Source organism: Cervus elaphus, chromosome 18 (genome assembly GCF_910594005.1).
Source record: "Cervus elaphus chromosome 18, mCerEla1.1, whole genome shotgun sequence".
NCBI classification, from domain to species: Eukaryota; Metazoa; Chordata; class Mammalia; order Artiodactyla; family Cervidae; genus Cervus; species Cervus elaphus.
In genome coordinates, this window is record NC_057832.1 from 103,837,345 (window position 1) to 103,858,033 (window position 20,689).

The 20,689-nt window shown below is 40.4% G+C and overlaps 1 protein-coding gene across 2 annotated transcripts in view; it reads left to right on the forward strand.

The window, feature by feature from the left end:
• EXOC4 (exocyst complex component 4) overlaps window positions 1-20,689 on the forward strand; it is an 811,527-nt gene that overhangs the window by 681,737 nt on the left and 109,101 nt on the right. For both annotated transcript variants that reach the window (XM_043871686.1, XM_043871687.1), the window contains exon 14: window positions 6,557-6,735. In XM_043871686.1, the coding sequence (XP_043727621.1) occupies window positions 6,557-6,735 (179 nt within the window). The remainder of the gene's footprint in view (window positions 1-6,556; window positions 6,736-20,689) is intronic.

The following is a 20,689-nucleotide window of genomic DNA, read 5'->3' on the forward strand; positions in this document are numbered from 1 at the left end:
GGACCATTCCTACTTCTAGCCCTTGGGTTTCCAGATACATATTTTCTTGGGGGAAAATAAAGCAGCACTGTATATTGATCTCTAGGTCAAGTACTCCAGCACTGCAGCCTTGTGAAAGTTGTCTCCCAACTGGACCATAGCTGAATCTTGCATCAGCCATTTTCACCCAAGAAGTTTCTTGGCCAGAAACATTGTTGAATAGGATATCATGATCACAAAGAAGAGCTTGAGTGAATCTCCTGGTAATGGTGCTGCTAGAAACATTTCAGGTCAGGAAGGCAGTTCCACCCTCAGTGTGGGTACAGCACGGCCCCCTCCGGAACACAAGAAGTCTGATGATCTGCTTTTCCATCTGAGCCTGGCTGTGTCTTCCTCTTGCTGTCTTCTGGATCACAGGGGGCTTTGGGCAGTGTTTCCTGTTTCTGGGAGCAGTTATCTTACAACAGAGTCAGCAAAGGGAAGCAATGGTACTAACAGAAGACTTGGGGAGTGGAGAGGGTCTGAGCATATATGGTATGTGGTCAACTATAGCCTAGATCTGCAAACCACTTTGAAACTATTTGCGCTATTTCTTTTCAGCACCATTAAGTCTGCTGAGAGTGTACTCTTTCTTTTTTTTTTCCTTCCTAAGATTTCAGGGAAAAAAACATAATTACTTAATGACTAAATGGAGACAGTTTGCAGCATCTTTGGCAAACTTCTCTTAAACGAATTTTTGTCAGCTAGACCTCTTGAAAGATTATGATTGTGTGGTAAGATTAAGTTAAACAGGTTTTACACTCTCGGCAAAATTCTCTTAAATGAATTCTTGTCAGATTCAGGCTCTTTAAAGATTATAATTGTGTGGTAAAAGAAAACTTAACAGGTTCAACACTCTTCCTTCAGTTTCTTAGGCTTCTGTGTGAGTGTGTTGGCCTGCTGATGATAAAAGTGACTTCTCAGATAGGGTTCAGTGACTGAAACAATGAGTGCTGGGTTCTGATGTCTGTTCCTGGGTATGCCAGATAATCTTTGGGCCATAACTGAACTCTTCTTACTTCACCTTCTCTAGGTAATGATTACTCTGCTGCCCATTTCACACAAAACATATGTAATACCTTCACTAAACAATGTGCTTTCATAATAAGCAGAAGATGAAGGCTAAATAAAAATTCAGATCTAAAAAGAGGAAGCACTGCTAACCCGGATGCTGGCAGGTAGTCGTCCTGACAGTGAGACCTCCGAGGTAGACGCTGACCACCATCTTTTTTTTTTTTTTTTTAACATTTTTTTAAAAGTTGAAGTATAGTTGATGTGCAGTGTCTCAGTGTACAGCAGAGTGATTCAGGTATAGATATAGATGATTCTTAGATTCTTTTCCATCATAGGTTATTTCAAGATACTGAATGCAGTTCCCTGTACTATGCAGTAGGTCCTTCTTTATCAATTTTTTATACAGTAGTGTGTATCTGCTAATCCCACATTCCTGATTTATCCCCACCCCCCTTTCCCTTTTGGTAACCGTAAGTTTATTTTCTATGTCCGTGAGTCTCTCTTTTATGTAAATAAGTTCATTTGTATTACTTTTATAAGTGATATTTTATGATGTTTGTCTTTCTGACCTACTCAGTATGATAATCTCTAGAGACATCCATGTTGCTGCAAATGGCTTTATTTTACTTTTTTATGGCTGAGTAAGATTCAGAGAGAGATATATATATATATGCGCACACACACATGCCACATCTTTGTCCATTCCACTGTTGGTGGACATTTAGGCTGTTGCCATGTCTTGGCTATTGTAAATACTGCTGCTATGAACATTGGGGTGCGTGTATCTTTTCAAATACACAAATAGAGTTTTGTCTGGGTATGTTCCCAGGTGTGGGATTACTAGATCGTATGATACGTCTATTTTTTTTTAAGGAACCTCCAAACTGTTCTCCACAGTGGCTGGACCAAATTACATTCCCACCTACAGTGTGGAAAGGATCCCTACTGATTGCAGGTTGAGCAAGCTGCTGGAGCCACTGTCCAAACCAGCCTTGAGACCAACCAAACTTGCCTCCGGTTTGGCTCAGATAACTGCAATACCCAAGTCCTCTAATTTTCCAGGCTAAAATGCTTGATGCATACGTTTGAAAGGTTTTTCTCACTTGTTGTAGGGTTTTCAATTTTTCGTTTTTAATTATAAAGTAAATATGTCCTTTGGAGCAAGTATGTAAAATACAGAGAAGCACAAAGCATAATCAGGTCATGCAACATTTTGACAGATACGTATCCAATCTTATTTCAGTTCATATAGATACATAATTCTCTTCTTTTTATATACAGTGCATACAGTTTTATAACCGTTTATTTGACTCAATTGCATATTATGACTAAAAGTATACAGTATCAAGCTTTTTTCTTGGTACCAAGTATTTTCTACTATGTATTAATAATTACTAATGATTGCATAGTTTTCCATAGTGTGGATATGCCATAATTCATTTAATAAATTAGAGGGTTTAGGAAAAAATCTGTAGTTGAGCAGCTAGAGCCATCCCCTTAAGGTTATTGTAACACATGAAAACCGTCCACCAAACTCTTTGACACACTCGAATCCTCGAAGGTATGATTTTTCGTGTGAAATGGCTCTAGCTGTCAATCATTTATTCTCCGTGTCATGGTTGTGGTGCTCTCTCCAGGTTGTTAGGGGGTGATTATGGATTCCTGTCAAATGAGATGTCTACTATGTATTCAACACGAGGCAGTTAGTATTCTTCTTCGTCTGTTGCTTTCCCGTCGGAGGGAGTTAAGCAAATCTGTGAGCCAAAGGGGAATGGGACAGGCGTGAGTGCTGGCAGGCACAGCAGACATGCCCTAAGCCCAGAGATCCCCAGATAAGCAGATTAGACTGCTACATAAATACATTTGTCTTGATTGTCACTTTCCACCCAGGGTTACACCTACATGCATAAAAATGGCTCCAAGCCTATTTTTTCAAAGCCAGTTTGCATCCCTTGTTGCTTTTTAACTAGCCAGCTCAGAGGCAATTTTTTGTGTGTTATATCTATCAAAGATGATTAAGGGACTGGGAGAGCTGATGTATAAGGACGGATTGAGAAAACTAAGTATTTACAACTTGACTGAGTAACAGCCAAGGGGAAGATATTATGACTGTCTGCTAGGCTCAAATCATGGAGGAGATATTGTTTTGCCTTCCCCAGTAACTCAATTGTAGGGATATCTAAATTCAGGGAAAGTTTTCTGCAGATGACATCACTTATGCTAATTAGATAATTGTGTCAGTTGAAATTACATTTCACTGCTAGTAGCAGAAACTTGCAATAGCAGTGGCTTAGACAAATAAGGTTTCATTTTCTCTCCTATTATAACACGAAGCCCAGAAATGTATCATCTGGGTCTGCATGGCAGTTCTATGAGGTCATCGGTGCCTCTGTGTCCTCCTGCCTTTGGCTCCGTTATTCTCAGGGTGATTTTCATACTCAAGGTCACCTGGTATTTGAAGAAGAGCTACTGCAGCTTCACTTATCCTGGCTGCACTCCAGAAAGGGGGAGGCAAAAGAAGTCCCTGCCGGTAAGACTGCTTGGAAGAACTTTCTCAGCAGTCCGTTTCCTGATTCCAATTTACATCCCATTGACCGCCACATCCACAAGAGAGGCTGGGAAAGTGAGCAGGGTTTTGGTTTGGTTTATTTTGACTTTACATTGGGTACGTTGCTTACTGCAGCAGTCAAGATCCTTTGACTGAGAAGGTGTGGCAGCCTGGAGATCTAGTAGGCAGCTGGTGGTTTCTGTCACAGTGACTTACCTCTTCAAGATTCTGAGAAGTCTGGACTCTGAGACATGGCAACTTTTGCTATGATATTACAAGGTTCCATTTGTAAACCTAGCCCTAGTTATCTAATTTATTTACTTCTGATCACCCATCTATTTCAATTTATTCATCACAGCGTACCCTGGGTTGACAGTAAATAAACCCGTCATCTCAACAGACTAAAGAATAATAATGACTACAACTTACTAGCTTTCATCCAATTCCATGCACTGTGTTATGCATTTAACATCACCTGAATGATTTGCTTCAAAATATTCCAAGGGGGATGGAGAGTAGATCTGAATAAATGAAACAATACTCACCATGTGAAAGTGAGAGTTAGTCACTCAGTCGTGTCCGACTCTTGGCAGTCCTATGGACTGTAGCCCACCAGGCTCCTCTGTTCACGGGATTCTCCAGGCAAGAATACTAGAGTGGGTAGCCATTCCCTTCTCCAGGGGATCTTCCCAACCCAGGAACTGAATTGGCTTCTCCTGCATTGCTGGCAGATACTTTACCGTCTGAGCCACCAGGAATCGCCATGGGTTGCTAGTAATTGAAGCTGAACAATGGCTACGGGGGAGGTGATTATATAGATTCTTTGCTCTACTTTGTAATAACGGAGAATTTCCCAGTGAAGATCTTTAAATCACTTCATCAGCTGTACCATTAGCCCTAGCTAACCATGCTCAGGGCAGTTAAGCAGCATCACAGAGCAAATGAATGGCAGTTTGAGGACTCAGACCCAGGTTTGCCTGACTTAGAAACCTGTGCTGTAACCCCGATTATTCAAAGAAAGTGTGTCTCCCAGGGAAGGAGACTGAAACTTATGAGAAATTCAGACTTTTGGGTCCCACCAAGACCTGTTACACCACCCTTACGTTTGGTTTGTGTGCATACCCAGAGTTCCCATGCTCTGTCCATGGCAGTGTTAATTGCCTCCGTAGCCACTGCTTACCCAACTCAATCAACTGTGACTTTTCCTTAAAAAAAATGTTACCCACTTTTAGGGAGAGAACATAGGTACACCTATGACTGATTCATGTTGATGTTTGGCAGAAACCAACACAATACTATAAAGCAATTACCCTTCAATTACAAACAAATTAATTTTAAAAAATATTACCCTCTTTTGAAACAAGAAGTCTTATCATGAGCCACTCTTTGGTAGCATTTAAAAACAATTTAATAAGCATTTAATTCAGAGCAGTTACTTCTTTCAACATTGAGCACCCTCCTTTATTGCTGGGCACTACATGCCTATGTGTGAATTAAGCATTGTTCTGACCATATTGTCAGCTGCTAATAATCACTGCTTGCTTGAAACTGACTTTGGTTTGTTCTTAAATAATGCTCTTGCTCTGTTCATTCAAGGTATTGTGAGTTTCAAAAGCTTTGGGACTTATAGAAAATTTCGGGTACCTGTTCTTCTCACCATTTCTATTTACCTGTGTGTACTTTTCCCAAAAAGAAATGTTGTGTGTGTTTTTTTTTTTTTCCCCATAGCATCTTCAGTCATCTTGTATCATTTCAGCCATGTTTTTGAAAGAAAGAGAAATATGGATTAATTTTTATGTACCATGCAGGCGAAACACTTAATCTTCTGAGCCTCCATCCCTCCTTTTGTACAGTGGCTGGGTCACTTCCAGTGTCATTCTTCTCTAACCTCATATAACTTGATTTTTCAACCCATCCCCTCCCCACAAAAGGAAACCACAGAAACATTTTGAAGATACTGGACTGTATGGGAAGTGCACTTGGTTATATTTTCCAGACAGTTAAAGGATCCTTCACTGATTTGTACTGGTTTCTCTATACAAATAGATGTTTTATAGCCTCCTTGCCTCCAATCCTTTTTTAGAACAAGGAGAAGACTCTTCAAAGTCCCTTGGACAGCAAGGAGATCAAATCAGTCAATCCTAAAGGAAATCAACCCTGAATATTCATTGGAAGGACTGATGCTGAAGCTGAAACTCCATTACTTGGACCACCTGCTGCAAAGAGCCGACTCATTGGGAAAGACCTCGATGCTGGGAAAGATTGAAGGCAGGAGGAGAAGGGGATGACAGAGGATGAGATGGTTGGATGGCATCACTGACTCAAGGGAGACGAGTTTGAGCAAGCTCTGGGAGATGTTGAAGGGCAGGGAAGCCTGGCATGAAGCAGTCCATGGGGCTGCAATGAGTTGGACACAACTGAGCAACAACCACAAAATGAATCAGTGAATGAGGCCTGTCATCCATTTCAACTATAATCTGCTTTCTTAAAGAGATTGGACCCTCTTTGCTTTTGAACAGCTTAAAACATTTTCTAGCTGCCAAGTTAATATGGCTGTTTCATATATTATAATCACCTTCAAACATTGTATATACCTAACACCCTAACCTATTAGTCAACTTCCATAGCAGAAGAGGCAAGAAGAAAACCTACAAAAGAGCAGATGTCAAAGCCATCCTCAAGGACTGTCACTGTATAATCAGGCCCACACTGGTTGGAGTACAAGTATCGGGGTCACTTTGTTCTTCTTCTTCATTCTTCCAATGACTCTTTCTCTTATAACAGGAGAAAACATATGCATATGATAATGCCAGCATATGTATATGATAATGTTCTCACAAAATAGAACCTAGGAAAAATAGCATGCTGTAAGATAGTGATGATAACAACCATCTTTGCTAGACAAGCGTTAGAAAGTCTTGCCAACTCTGTCTTTTCGAGGCTGTAAGTAAAGTGTGTTTCTGATTTGTTGTGCAGGGCAGCATTTGGCAAGGAGTCGGAAGTTCTTATTGGAAACCTGGGTGATAAATTAATCCCTCCACAAGACATCCTCTGTGACGTCAGCGACCTCAAAGCCTTGGCCAACATGCACGAGAGCTTGGAATGGTTAGCAGGCCGAACAAAGGCAGCCTTCTCCAGTCTTTCTATGTCCCAGAGTGAGTATTGGCGGGGTGGATCTTGTGGGGCCAGCTGAGAAACTAGACTGAGTACATTCATTTGAGATGAGAGAGTGTCTACACGTCTCCATAGGGGCGCATGTCCAAGTTGTCAGAAGATCCATGCAGGGATTCTGCTTGTCCTGAGCCTCGGGTACTTTGCGGTTCTGTGAAACAAAGAAATCTTGACTTCTGTGTTTTGGGGCGTGGGAAGCCAAAAAAGGTCCATGTCAGCATAGCTTGACATTAAACCTTAGAAACCCAGGATCATGCAAGATTGAACCACCATGTCTCAAGAACAGAAAGCAGTATGCTTTGTCCTCCTTATGACTTCCTAAAGGTAGAAACTATGTCTCAGAGCTCAAAGTTGTATATTTGGCTGATGTTTTCATTTCAACTGATAGAAGAGAAATCAAAAGTATCTAAAAAGACAATTATATTAATAGAAATGGTTAAGATGCTAGAAAACAGACAATGAGAAAAACAATTATTCTAGGTAAGAGATGGCTAAAAGATAACCTCATTATACATTTCAGGGGAATTAAGGGATATGGTCTGAAGTAAAAATAGGAAACCTGTTTTTCTATCAAGGACCAATGATCAGTTGTTTCAAAATAATTTGAAAACTTTGGGGCACAAAATTTATTCATTAAATATAGCATAAATACTTTTTTAAAGCATTAGTTAAGTGTTAAACAGTTAAAGGCAAAGAAAAAAGTGATATATAGAAGGAATAAAGGAGATGGCAGATTTGAATGCATGAATGGAAGGACAGAAAACAGGATAGAAAAAAGCAAAATAACAGCAAGAACATGAAAGAAACTAAATCAACTCTGAAGTTAATATTAGACTGAACTGTTAGAAGATTATTAGAAGGAAAAGCTTATATTATTTGGACTGTGAACTTCAAAGAAAGTTATTTTTTATCACTGTCTCTTGAAAAGTTATTATTACTTGATGAACCATGATTTCAAGACCCAAGAGGGAGAAGATGTGGATGAAATAAACTAGAGTAAATTATTTCCTGAAACATGAGTCTCATGGGCAGAGTCTAGGAGACTTTTGAATGCTCACTACTTACGATCTCCCGCAGGTTGTGTAGCTGTCCTGGGGGTCAACAGTGGGTGAGGAAGAAGGACGGAAGGAGGGGGCTTTTGATGTTAGGTATTCTGCTTTAGAAATCTCATTGAAATACTACTCTTTGATAATACTTTTATTTTTATACTTTTATTATTTAGAATATTGCTTTTAGCTGATAATAAAATTGTACATGTTTACTCTTGGAAGTATATTCATCTACTATGGATAGCTTGGGTGCAGTATCGGGTCTGAGCAGACTCTGCCTGAGTAGATACCCTTGGGAGGCTTTCAACTTTGTGATCTCTTCAGATCAAGGAACCTGTCACAAGTAGTAGTTGAAATTAGCTATTTTATCTCCCAGACTCACCCCACTCCACCACCAACAACAAAAAAAATCAGGGAGGAGCTGACTTCCCCTTTTGCTCCTTGCCAAATAAACAGCTCTGAAAAGGAACCAGATGCTTCCTGTCCCAGTTTCCTTTGACTCTTGAAATGTAGGGCTGCTTGGGCAGGTGTGTTAGTGACGACTGGAAGGAGTCCTCTCGTTTGGTGGATCGTCCAAGTCTAATAATTAATAGTGCAATCTCTTACTTTGGCGGCACAGCAGTCCAGTTTCTATTCTAAAAGGGTTCCACAGGCAAAATAGGACACACAACCTCTACAGCAAGCCACCGAGTGATTCACACAGGCTAACCTGGCTTCATCTGTTCTCAGAAGAGAAAGACATGCTCTCATAGTTATGCTCAACTTTGTAATTGCACCATCCCGCTGTTGTGTTCATGTCACTAAGAGTCCCCAGTACAGTTGATGTCTAATTCATGCCTTCTATCATCTCTGTTTTTCTGACAAAGATCTCTCGTACCACGCCCGTTAATACCTCTCATGTGCTCAGTTCCATTTTATAATATAAGTTGTACCCTGTCAGTTCCTTTCAGGGTGATTATTCCACCCAGTGAGTGATTTAAGTGACTGTCAGCATTTTGACGATCAGCGCAAAACCCAAGTGAACTGTAATCACTAGTTATGTTGTCTTTGTTAAAACAAAGCATCGCGCACACCTGGTTTATTCCGTTAGCAACATGCCTTGCTCACCCACACTCGTCTAGTCTTCGAATTCCCAGCAGAGATGCCCATTGCTGTTTATAATTTGAACAAAGCAAGGGATTCTCTGATAATGGGTTGCCTTGATTGTTCCATGTCAGTGTGACTTTAGAAAGGGAATCAGGGACAGCTCTTTATACTCTTTTGAAAAGTGAACCACATGATTGCCTCAACAAAAGTATTGCCAAGTCTGGAGACTTGATAGCATGAAGAAAATGCCAGCCTTTTTATCTAGCACTCCCAGAGACTCAGGGTGGGGAAAAGTCAAGAAAAGAAGTGTAAAAGTTTATTTTTTGTCCACATCTGTTTAACTATTTTGGATGGTAATACCGTGCCTTATTATAATTAAGGTACATGGAGAAAGTTTGCAGAAATTATTTTCATAGTAAAAACAAAAATCTCTTTAGATATTACAACAGGATTCTCCTCCACTTGAAATATTTCATGTCTTTATGAAATATTTCAAGTAAAGGAGAATGGCAGAGCATGGCTGGCCATGTGCCCAGGAAATAAGAGTTGACCCTTTTTTTTCAAAGATAGTTTTTCCATCTCTTTTAGTGTTTGCACCCACACCCTTCTGTCTTCTTTACACTGAGGAGAGTCTCCTTACCTCATGTAGATCCTAACTGCACCAGAGACACTGATCTTTTTTCATCCTTCCACAGTCCTGGTTCCTGCTCCATGTCTCCCAGTATTCTCCTGCTCAGTCTTCCTTAAACTTACTCTACTTAAAATCCTTTCTGTTGAGAGCTCAGTTACTTCAGTCGTCCGACTTTTTGTGACCCCGTGGACTAGCCCACCAGGATCCTCTGTCCATGGGATTTCCCAGGCAAGAAGACTGGAGTGGGTTGCCATGCCCTCCTCCAGGGCATCTTCCCGACCCAGGGATCAAACCCATGTTTCCTGCATCTTCTGCATTGCAGGCAGATTCTCTCCTGCTGAGCCACCTGGGAAGCCCAGTGACAGTCACAGCCCAATTAAAGGACAAAAAATATTCTTTGATTTATAAAACTGGTAAATCAAAGACTTCAGATGTGGCTGAATGCGGAGGTTCACAAGATAACAGTACATAACAGACCTGTTTACGCGCCTGCCCTGCTTCTCCCCCTTTCTCTATTTTTGCTGTATTCTCTTTATTTCATCTCAGGGGAGACCTTTTCATATGGTAACATTCTTGGCCACCAGCAGCCCCAGGATTATTTGATCCCAGACAAAAAGAGCATTTTTACTAAGAGCTCCTGAAGCCGTCCTAGAGAAGACTTGGATTGACCTAACTTGGCCTCGGCTCGTGGGTCTCTCAGTTTCTCCTTGTATACGCCTTGGTTTCTAACTCTCTATCTCCCTACCCATGGCTCAGTCTCCCACTCCCACTTCTAGAATCTCTATGTTCAGGATCTGTTCTTAACAAATATGCTTTCAGTGCAAGGAAGTTGAGCAGGACCATATTTAGAGTTGGACATTCAGGATCTAGATTTATAGGTATCTCCCCTCATTGATCAGAGTTTCAACTTTGTAGTAAAGGCACAGACTATCTGTCCTCTGTAATAGCTGCTGTTTGTAAGAATACTAAATAAAAACTCTGAAATTAACTTTAAGAAAATTCTCAGCAAAATGTGACCTACATAGAAATTGTTAAAGTGCATTCAATTGGAACACTAATGATTTTCTTTTGTATTTTATCCCTGTGTTTTAAGGAGGTGTTGCTTTTAAAAATAGAGTACAGAGAACTTGAAGGGGGCTCCAGGGCTTATTTTCACTGCCTTGCTTCCTCAGGGGTCCCGTCTTTCTTTCTTGGATTCTATAAAAATCTCCAGGATTAGAGAATCTACAACTTCCTTGATTATATATTCTGCTCTTTAAGTAACCTTACCATTGAGGAGGTCATCTAGTTTTTATTAACCTCCCTTTGCTTCAGTCTAAACCTCTTTCTTCTGTCCTATGCCTCAGAAATTAAATGTTGAGTATTTTTTCTATAAAATAATATGCCTGAAAACATTTCCCTGGCCTCTACCTGCCCATCCCTGGATGTTAAAGACTTCTGGCCTGAGGCTCCCAGTCTCTCAGTTCAGAATCACCAAGCTGGGCTCAGGCTCCTGGCAGCATTAGGAGCCCAGATCAGTCTCTCAGATGGTGGTTTGACTGTTAGCCTTTCTGAATTCGGCTGACATTGCAAGTTCCTTTGACCCCAGGTTTATCTCCCTCTGGCTCCCTCAACTCCCATTACTGTGGTTCTTATTGTGCTCACATACATGGATAATAAAAAGTCATACCATAATCTTTTCTTCTTTTTGGGAAACCACAGGGTCAAATAAATCTCGTAACTTTGTTTCCTATAATTGGTTCATGAATTACAGTACTAGCTATGCAGTTATTTATATACTACTGTTTTTTTCAATTGTGTTAAGAAATATGTAACATCAAACACACCATCTTAACCGTGTTTAAGTGTACAGTTCAGTAGAGTTGTGTTCATTATGTGTTTATTACTATGCATCAGGTCTCTGAAACTTTTCCGTCTCACATAACTGAAACTGTACCCCTCAATAACACCCTATTTCCCCCTCTCCCCCAACCCCCGGTGTAACCACTGTCTACTTTCTGTTTCTATGAGTTTGACTATTTTATATATATATATATTTTTTTAATTGAACTTCTTTTTTTTTTTTTTGTCACCGTGTGACATGCAGGATCTTAGTTCACCATCCAGGGATCAAACCCACACCCCCTGCAGTGGAAGCCCAGAGTCTTAACCGCTAGACCACCAGGAAAGCCCAAGGTTGACTACTTTAGATGCCCCCATATAAGTGGGGGGGGCGGGGGCTTCCCTGGTAGCTCAGTGGCAAAGAATCTGCTGCCAATGCAGGAAATGAATGTTCAACCCCTGGGTCGGGAAGATCCCCTGGAGAAGGAAATGGCAACCCACTCCACTGTTAGTATTCTTGCCTGGGAAATCCCATGGACAGAGAGGCCTGGCCGGCTACAGCCCATGGAGTTGCAAAAGAGTGTGACATGACTTAGTGACTAAACAACAACAATATAAGTGGAATTATACAGTGTTTGTATTTTTGTAACTGGCTCATTTCACAGTGTCCTCAAAGTGTATCCATATGATAGCATATGACTGAATTTCCTTTTTTTCTTTTAATGGCTGAATAATATTCTGTTGTACGGATATACTGTATTTTCTTTATCCAGGCATCTCTCAGGGGGAATTTATATTTCATCCATCTCTTGGTTATTGTGAATATTGCCACAGTGACACAGAAGGGTGCCAATTATACTTCTTTCTTAGAATGGAACTATTACTAGGGATCTTAGAAATCATCTGGTCTAACTCAGATGTTTTGCACATAAGGAAATTAAGGTTTCAGAATGATCACTCTGCACGTCTCTACCTGAACTCCAATGGAAACAAGTCCTCAAATTGCCAGTTTAACTTGCTGCCACATCATTGTCTTGACCATTACTGAGGTTAAGTGCTGGAAGTGGTAGCACTTCCTACCATATTCCTCCTAAACCACCAGGAAGGTCGTCTTTCTTTTTTTTTTTTCTTTTAATGAAGCACTTAAATGCCTGCCATTAACTTGTCATCATTTCTGATCATCATTGTCTTTTATGTAACCAGACTTTCTGTGCTTTAAATATGTTGGGTATTGCACATACCCCTTTCTGAATTTTATCTTAGTTATAATGAAATAGTTTTTCTCCCCCTTTTTAATTGTTCTACAAGTATTTTCTAAGTTAGAAACTCCACCTGTCTTGTTATTATGTTCAGTTCAGTTCAGTTGCTCAGTCATGTCTGACTCTTTGTGACCCAATGGGCTGCAGCACACCAGGCTTCCCTGTCCATCACCAACTTCCGGAGCTTGCTCAAACTCATGTCCACCGAGCAGGTGATGCCATCCAACCATCTCATCCTTTGTTGTCCTCTTCTCCTCCTATCTTCAACCTTTCCCAGCATCAGGGTCTTTTCCAATGAGTTGGTTCTTTGCATCAGGTGGCCAAAGTATTGGAGTTTCAGCTTCAGTATCAATCCTTCCAATGAATATAAAGGACTGATTTCCTTTAGGATTGACTGGTCGGATCTCCTTGCCATCCAAGGGACTCTCAAGAGTCTTCTCCAACACCACAGTTCAAAAGCATCAATTCTTTGGTGCTCAGCTTTCTTTATAGTCCATCTCCCATGTCCACACTTGACTACTGGAAAAACCATAGCTTTGATTGGACAGACCTTTGTTGGCAAAGTAATATCTCTGCTTTTTATTATGCTGTCTAGGTTGGTCATAGCTTTTCTTCCAGGGAGCAAGCGTCTTTTAATTTCATGGCTACAGTCACCATCTGCATTGACTTTGGAGCCCAAGAAAATAAAGTCTGTCACTGTTTCCATTGTTTCCCTATGTATTTGCCATGAAGTGATGAGACCAGATGCCTTGATCTTAGTTTTCTGATTGTTGAGTTTTAAGTTGGCTTTTTTACTTTCCTCTTCCTTTCATCAAGAGGCTCTTAAGTTCCTCTTTGCTTTCTGCCCTAATGGTGGTGTCATCTACATATCTGAGGTTATTGATATTTCTCTCAGAAATCTTGATTCCAGCTCATGCTTCATCCAGCCCAGCATTTCGCATGATGTACTCTGCATATGTTAAATAAGCAAGGTGACAATATGCATCCTTGATGTACTCCTTTCTCAATTTGGAATCGGTCCATTATTCCATGTCCAGTTCTAACTGTTGCTTCCTGGCCTGCATACAGATTTCTCAGGAGGCAGGTAAGATGGTACCATCTCTTTAAGAATTTTCCACAGTTTGTTGTGGTCCACACAGTCAAAGGCTTTAGCATAGTCAATAAAGCAGATGTTTTTTTTGGAACTCTTGCTTTTTCGATGATCCAACGGATGTTGTCAATTTGATCTCTGGTTCCTCTGCCTTTTCTAAACCCAGCTTGAACATCTGGAAGTTCTTGGTTCATGTACTGCTGAAGCCTAGCTTGGAAAATTTTGAGCATTACTTTGCTAGTGTGTGAGATGAGTGCAATTTTGCAGTAGTTTGAACATTCTTTGGAATTGCCTTTCTTTGGGATTGGAATGAACACTGACCTTTTCCAGTCCCATGGCCACTGCTGAGCTTTCTAAATTTGCTGGCATATTGAGTGCAACACTTTAACAGCAACATCTTTTAAGATTTGAAATAGCATGTTGCAGAATATATTCTAGCTACTGTACTGCCCTATACAGCAGCCACTAATCTTGTGTAGTTATTTATATTGAAATTAATTAGGGTTAACTAAAATATAGACTTCATTTGCTTAGATATACTAGCCACATTTCAGATATTCAGTGACTACTGTATTGAACATGGCAGTTCAATACAGTAGATAGATAGAACATTTCCATCATCACAGAAAGTTCTGTTGGATAGTGTTACAGCTCATCACTTAGGTCACTGTTGATGAAGATCTAAAATAATGCCAGTCCATACGGCTGGCTTTCAGAAACTTACTTGAAATGTCCTCTTAGTTATATCAAGACATGGATAAATACTTCAGTTGTCCAGTCTCCAAATCTCCTGACAGAGAAGTATGTTTTAGGCCTAGCATTTTCTAGAACTTTTCTATTGATGCTAAAGGCAAGACAGTTTAGTGATCAAATACACTTGAGAAACGTTAAAGAACATTAAATATAGTTCCTGCATACAGTAAAACTGTTCAAATCTTAGTATGTTAACGAAGGACTTCCCTGGAGGTCCAGTAGTTAAGACGTCACCTTCCAGTGCAGAGAATACAAACTTCAGTCCCTGGTCAACGAGCTAAGATCGTACATACTCCATGGCCAAAAACCCAAAGCATAATATAGAGGCAATATTGTAACTAATTCAAATAAAGACTTTTTTAAACGGTCCAAAAAAATTCTTTAAAAAAATATGTTAATGGAGTAATTACGACAGGGCAGTGTTCCCCAGACTTCTTTATTGATGGAATTCTCTCACCCCAGAGCATCTTATAGGACTTTACTGCTCTATTTGTATAATTTGTTCAGAGTCTTTTTATTTCTCCCAACATAGTCAGGCACAAGACAGGACATATATTTCCCTGTTGCAGGAGTGCAATTTCATAATATTGGCAGATCTGCACACTGTCAGATGACTGCTATTGCAATTTGGTTATTTTCTTGTTTGATTTGATTATCTTTAGAAATGTTCAGGCCAACCAATATGAAATGACTATGGCTTCCTTTTTGCTTGTTTCAAACCTGACTGCTCTCCAATCATTATACTTCCCTCACGATTCTCAAAAGATTTCAGCTACTAATGTATTGTGTTGGCCAAAAAGTTCATTAGAATTTTTCCATAAGGTGCTATAGAAAATCCCAAAGGAACTTTTTGGCCAGCCCAGTGGTTCCACACTGATGAGTGCTAATGTATCCATTATGGGACTCTAGAGATTTATTTTTAAGAGAAATTTTAATTTGGAATACTTTTATATTTAGAGTATACTTGCAAAGATAGTACAAATTTCCCATGTGTATCTCATACCCAGTTTTCCCTGTTAACATCTTAAATTTGTCACAACTGATAAACCAATTTTGATCCCTTATCAATAATTAAGGTCTATATTCATATTTCCTTAGTTTTTATCTAAAGTCCTTTTTCTGTTCCAGGATCTCATCTAGGGTATCATAATACATATAATCATAATCTCTTTAGACTGTGACAGTTTCCTAGTCTTTCCTTGTTTTCGATGATCTTGACAGCTTAGAGGAATACTGGTCAGATTTTTTGCAGAATGTCCTTCAATACGGATTTGTCTAATCTCTTTTCATGATTACATTGGGCTTGTAGGTTTGGGAAGGAAAAGCACAAAGATAAAACCATTCTCATCACATCTATCATGGAAAACTTCTATCAGTGTGACTTATCGCTGGTGATGTTCTGGGATTGATTTTTATGCCTCCAATTCATATAGTCCCCTCTAGACTGCTCCTTCTGAATTCTAGATTGACTTTCCACTTTCCCACCACAAATTGCTTTTGTCTATCTTTCTAGTGACTATTTTTTTTTAACATGATGAATGCATCTATTATAAGCCCAATGTTTGGACAAGTTGAATAGCTTGCTTAAAAAAATAGTTGTCTACCTTAAACAGTTATGCAGTTGATAGATTATGATCTTGTCGGTCTGAAAGCCTTTATACAGAAGATGTTTCTTCCTCCTCTGAGCCACTCAGTTAGGGTCTGTAGCTACTTCGTAGTTGCCATGTGTGCTAAACAATCCGTAGTAAATGTGTACAATCATGTTAATTTCAGACAAGACAGTGCTGAGATTAAAGTGCTCTCTGAATTTTTCTTCACCAAAAATAGTTTTATTTTAGCTCATTTACATTAGGTCCTTCTAATATGCATTGTTGACTCAAAACTCATTTGTAAGTGAAAGTTATTTCCTGAAAAATGTCCTTTTAGAGTAGCAGTTCTCAAAGTTAGCTGCATGTCAATTGTAATCAGTTGGGGAGTTTTAAAAAATACTCATCAACACAACAGTGTAAAGCAATTAGCCTCCAATTAAAAATTAAATTTAAAAGATGGTCAAAATGCAACATCGCCTCTTCCCCCCAAAAAATACTGATGCTGGGCCCCACTCCAGATTTTCACTTAATTTGTGCCAAAATGTCACCTGGGGATCCTTAAATCATTCAAATCAGGGGTTGAGAACCACTGTTGTAAAGGATTGGTTCTCAACCTTGACTTGTATTAGGATGACTTGTAGAGTTTCCAGTCACATTCTCTGGGGGATATGCTCAGAGTACAAAGCTTTTAACCATCATCTCAGGCAATTTTGGCTTCCCTGGTGGCTCAGATGGTAAAACAATCTGCCTGCATTGCAGGAGACCCAGGTTCAATCCCTGGGTTGGAAAGATCCCCTGGAGAAGGAAATGGCAACCCACTCCAGTATGCTTGCCTGGAGAATCCCATAGCCAATCCATGGGCTACAGTCCATGGGGTCACAAAGATTTGGACACGACTGAGCACTGAAGAATTTATGCTTTTGAACTGTGGTGTTAGAGAAAACTCTAGATAGAGTCCCTTGGACTGCAAGAGATCCAACCAGTCCATCCTAAAGGACATCAGTCCTGGGTGTTCATTGGAAGGACTGGTGTTGAAGTTGAAACTCCAATACTTTGGCCACCTGATGTGAAGAGCTGACTCATTTGAAGAGACCCTGATGCTGGGAAAGATTGAAGGCAGGAGGAGAAGGGGACGACAGAGGATGAGATGGTTGGATGGCATCACCGACTCGATGGACATGAGTTTGAGTAGACTGTGGAAGTTGGTGATGGACAGGGAGGCCTGGTGTGCTGCAGTCCATGGGGTCGCGAAGAGTCGGACATGTGAGTGACTGAACTGAACTGAAATAATACACTCAAATACACTCAGGCAATTCCAACAAATAGCCAAGGTGGAGAGCCACTGATTTTTGATCCAAAATTCCTCCAAAGTTTCTTCTTTAATTTGAGTAGCTCTTCTATTTGGGAAACACTTTATAGTTATTTTGCCAGGTCTAGTCTCAAAAGTTTGGGGTTAGCACAGGTTCCGTTTTTACAGACAAAAACACCAGGCTGAGTGTCGTACAGAGGGAGGACAGCCGCCCACTTCTGCTCAGCAGTCCCTAGTTAGCCCAGCTGTTTCCCCACACCTGATTAAGGATAGAAATCTTCCTCTTCCCTTCTTCAAATCAGTTAAATGAGAAGGGCACAGGAATCAGTGTCTCTCTTAACACAAAAGGCTGTGATCGCCAAACCAATTGAATGAATGTGGAAGTGTCTACAAATGAATTATATCATTGAAAATGCAGATGGACAAGGTCCAGGTGTCTGTACACCCCCATCCCTCAAACACATGGTTTTGTGGCAAACCAGGAGATCTTTGTGCACTGCTATGATTTAATATTTTCTAGGAGACGGAATAGGAATTGAATATGAATAGAGCTCGCTATCATGGGCTTTTTCTGCCTTAATGGCAAACAAAAGATAAAATCCAGGCTCCCCCTCCCCTTGCTGTTTGTTTTTCTGCCTTGACACAAATGAGAATAAAAATGTCCCTAGCCAAGATCTCGTGGGACATTGTCCTGTTTCAGCTTTGCTTTTGTCAAACCATTAAGCCAGAGTTTTCCTGTCATGATTTCATCTGATTATTTTTAATTAAAACTCCGTGCATGGTAATTTCTCTCCTGCTCCAGTATTTACAACTTTCAAATATTTGTAGACTGTTATCAGACCAGCTCCTCCTCAGCAGTTGCTTAGCCTAACTCTACACATTTAGTTTCTCAAATCGTCTTTTCGAGGTTGGGCTTTCTCCGCCATAATCATTTTTTGGTCTCATTAGCTGTCATTTTCTTCAACCAGCTCTCATTCTGTGGTTTCATCATTCCTCTTCCTCTTTTGGTGACAACTTCCAAATTCATTGTCGTTGGCTGGTTTCATGAGTATACTGTTTACTGGGAAAACTGCATTAACACTGGAAGTATACCTTATTCAGGAGTTGGCCGCCTTCTGCCCAATTCAGAATTTGTTTTGATCTTATCTATTATCAATTGATGCAGCTTCTACTTTTGTGTGAGCCTTGAAATATTTGGAACTGTCCAAATATACTCCCAGTATACTTGGGGCATGCCCAGTATACTTGGTATATGTTTTACCAGTTTCTAAACCAATCATATATTTTGCAGGAATAGAAACGCTAAACAGTAATGTTATGATGATTCAGCTGCGATCATTTCCAGTCTTAACTGTACTCTATTGTTCCTTAAAAGTTGACTGAAATTTATTTTAATGAAGAAAGAATTGTGTGCAAAGTCCCTGTGCCCAGGGTATTCACATCATGTTAGGAGTTTTCTGAGACCATGTTGTTACAAACAATGGAGATGCTGGTAATCCTTTCACTTTATAAGGAAGAACATGTGGACCCTCCCAACTCCTGCTGCACTGTTACTACTGATTATCATCCAGGCTTCAGGCTGACCCATGGGGTTCCCATGCTCCTGTCTTCTTAGTGCATCTTAAGTACTGATACGCAGGGGTTAAGTCCCCCTTTTAAATATGTCTACTCATTTTTCCCCCTTTCTTCTCATTGAATACCCTCACATGGCTCCTAGATAGTGGTTGTTTGCTTCCCTCTAAACCTCTCTTTTTTACTTCACAGACTCTCTCCTTTAGTCTAACACGCATATATATATAGTATATACTTGACTTTGAAGTTAAGCGCACCTGGGGACAAAGGAGGCAAGTTATTGTATCACCAAAGGGAAATTATTTAGCCTTTCTGAACTAAATTGGCCTCCTTACTTGTAAAATAGATATGATTCTGGATCCTCATTGGGTTGGTGTAACCATTACATGAGAAGATAAACTTGGAGTTCCTAGTGTGTAACACACCGTGGGAACTCAGTACGGGCTTCCTGGGCTATCCAGGCTACCGCTGTCGATCCTGTCACTGGGGCTCTCACTCATTGTCCTGCTCCCCAAGTACAGGGTCTTCACTTTTTCCTACCCCTTCAGACTTCTCTTTATCTCAAGTCTTGTGAGTGCTTTTAAAACTCTGTTAACACCTGTCCTTTGCATTCTTCAAAACTATGAAGAGAGGGTTCCAGTGCTATTGGAAATCATGCCAGAATCAACCACAGTTCCCTCCTGTCAATTAGCTGGTCATCTGTAGAGTCTGCAGTCCCGGGCTGAGTACTGATTAGAAAACAGCCTCCTACCTCCCTCGGCAAGGAGGTTGTTATCAATTGTTGTGAAGCGGCAGAGGCCTAGTGGTGTGGGTGTTCCAAATAATTTTGGAGTTCTGAGTATCTACTCATCATTACACGGCTGTTTCTTTGAAAAGGCCAAAATTTGTATCCAACAGGGAAATATTTGATGAAAATCCGGTAATATCATGGATGGCTTAAGTGTGGTGGCTGGCATTAAAAAGAATACATTTGAATCAGTTCTAATGAGATGGATGAAACTGGAGCCCATTATACAGAGTGAAGTAAGCCAGAAAGATAAACACCAATACAGTATACTAATGCATATATATAGAATTTAAAAAGATGGTAACGATAAGCTCATATACAGGACAGAAAAAGAGACAGAGATATATAGAACAGACTTTTGGACTCTGTGGGAAAAGGTGAGGGTGGGATGGTCTGAGAGAGTAGCATTGAAACATGTATATTTTCAGTGTGAAATGGATCTCCAGCCCAGGTTGGATGCGTGAGACAAGTGCTCAGGGCTGGTGCACTGGGAAGACCCAAAGGGATGGGATGGGGAGAGAGGTGGGAGGGGGGATCAGGATGGGGAACACATGTAAATCCATGGCTGATTCATGTCAATGTATGGCAAAAACCACTACAATACTGTAAAGTAATTAGCCTCCAACTAATAAAAATAAATGAAAAAAACAAAAGTGTGGTGGCTGGGAGCTTCCAGCTGAATGATTGAATCTTCCAACAAAACTCTGAAATGGAATCCATAAAGAGAAATAGGAATGAAAATCTATGGGGAAACAGGAAGGCAGAAGAAAGTGGAAAACAAGAAAGGGCTTTAAAATGGCATGCTGAAATAGAACCAGGCTGAGGAGAGCATGGAAATGTGAGATTCCCCAGGTTGACACCTTCTGTGGAAGTGAGGAGCAGTGGCCACCCAGGCAGCAGGACTTGAATGAGAAATCGGAGGGGACTGATTTGGCTGCCAAACAGGGAAATGGAAAAACCCTTCAAGTGAATGAGAAGCAAGTGAAAGATTG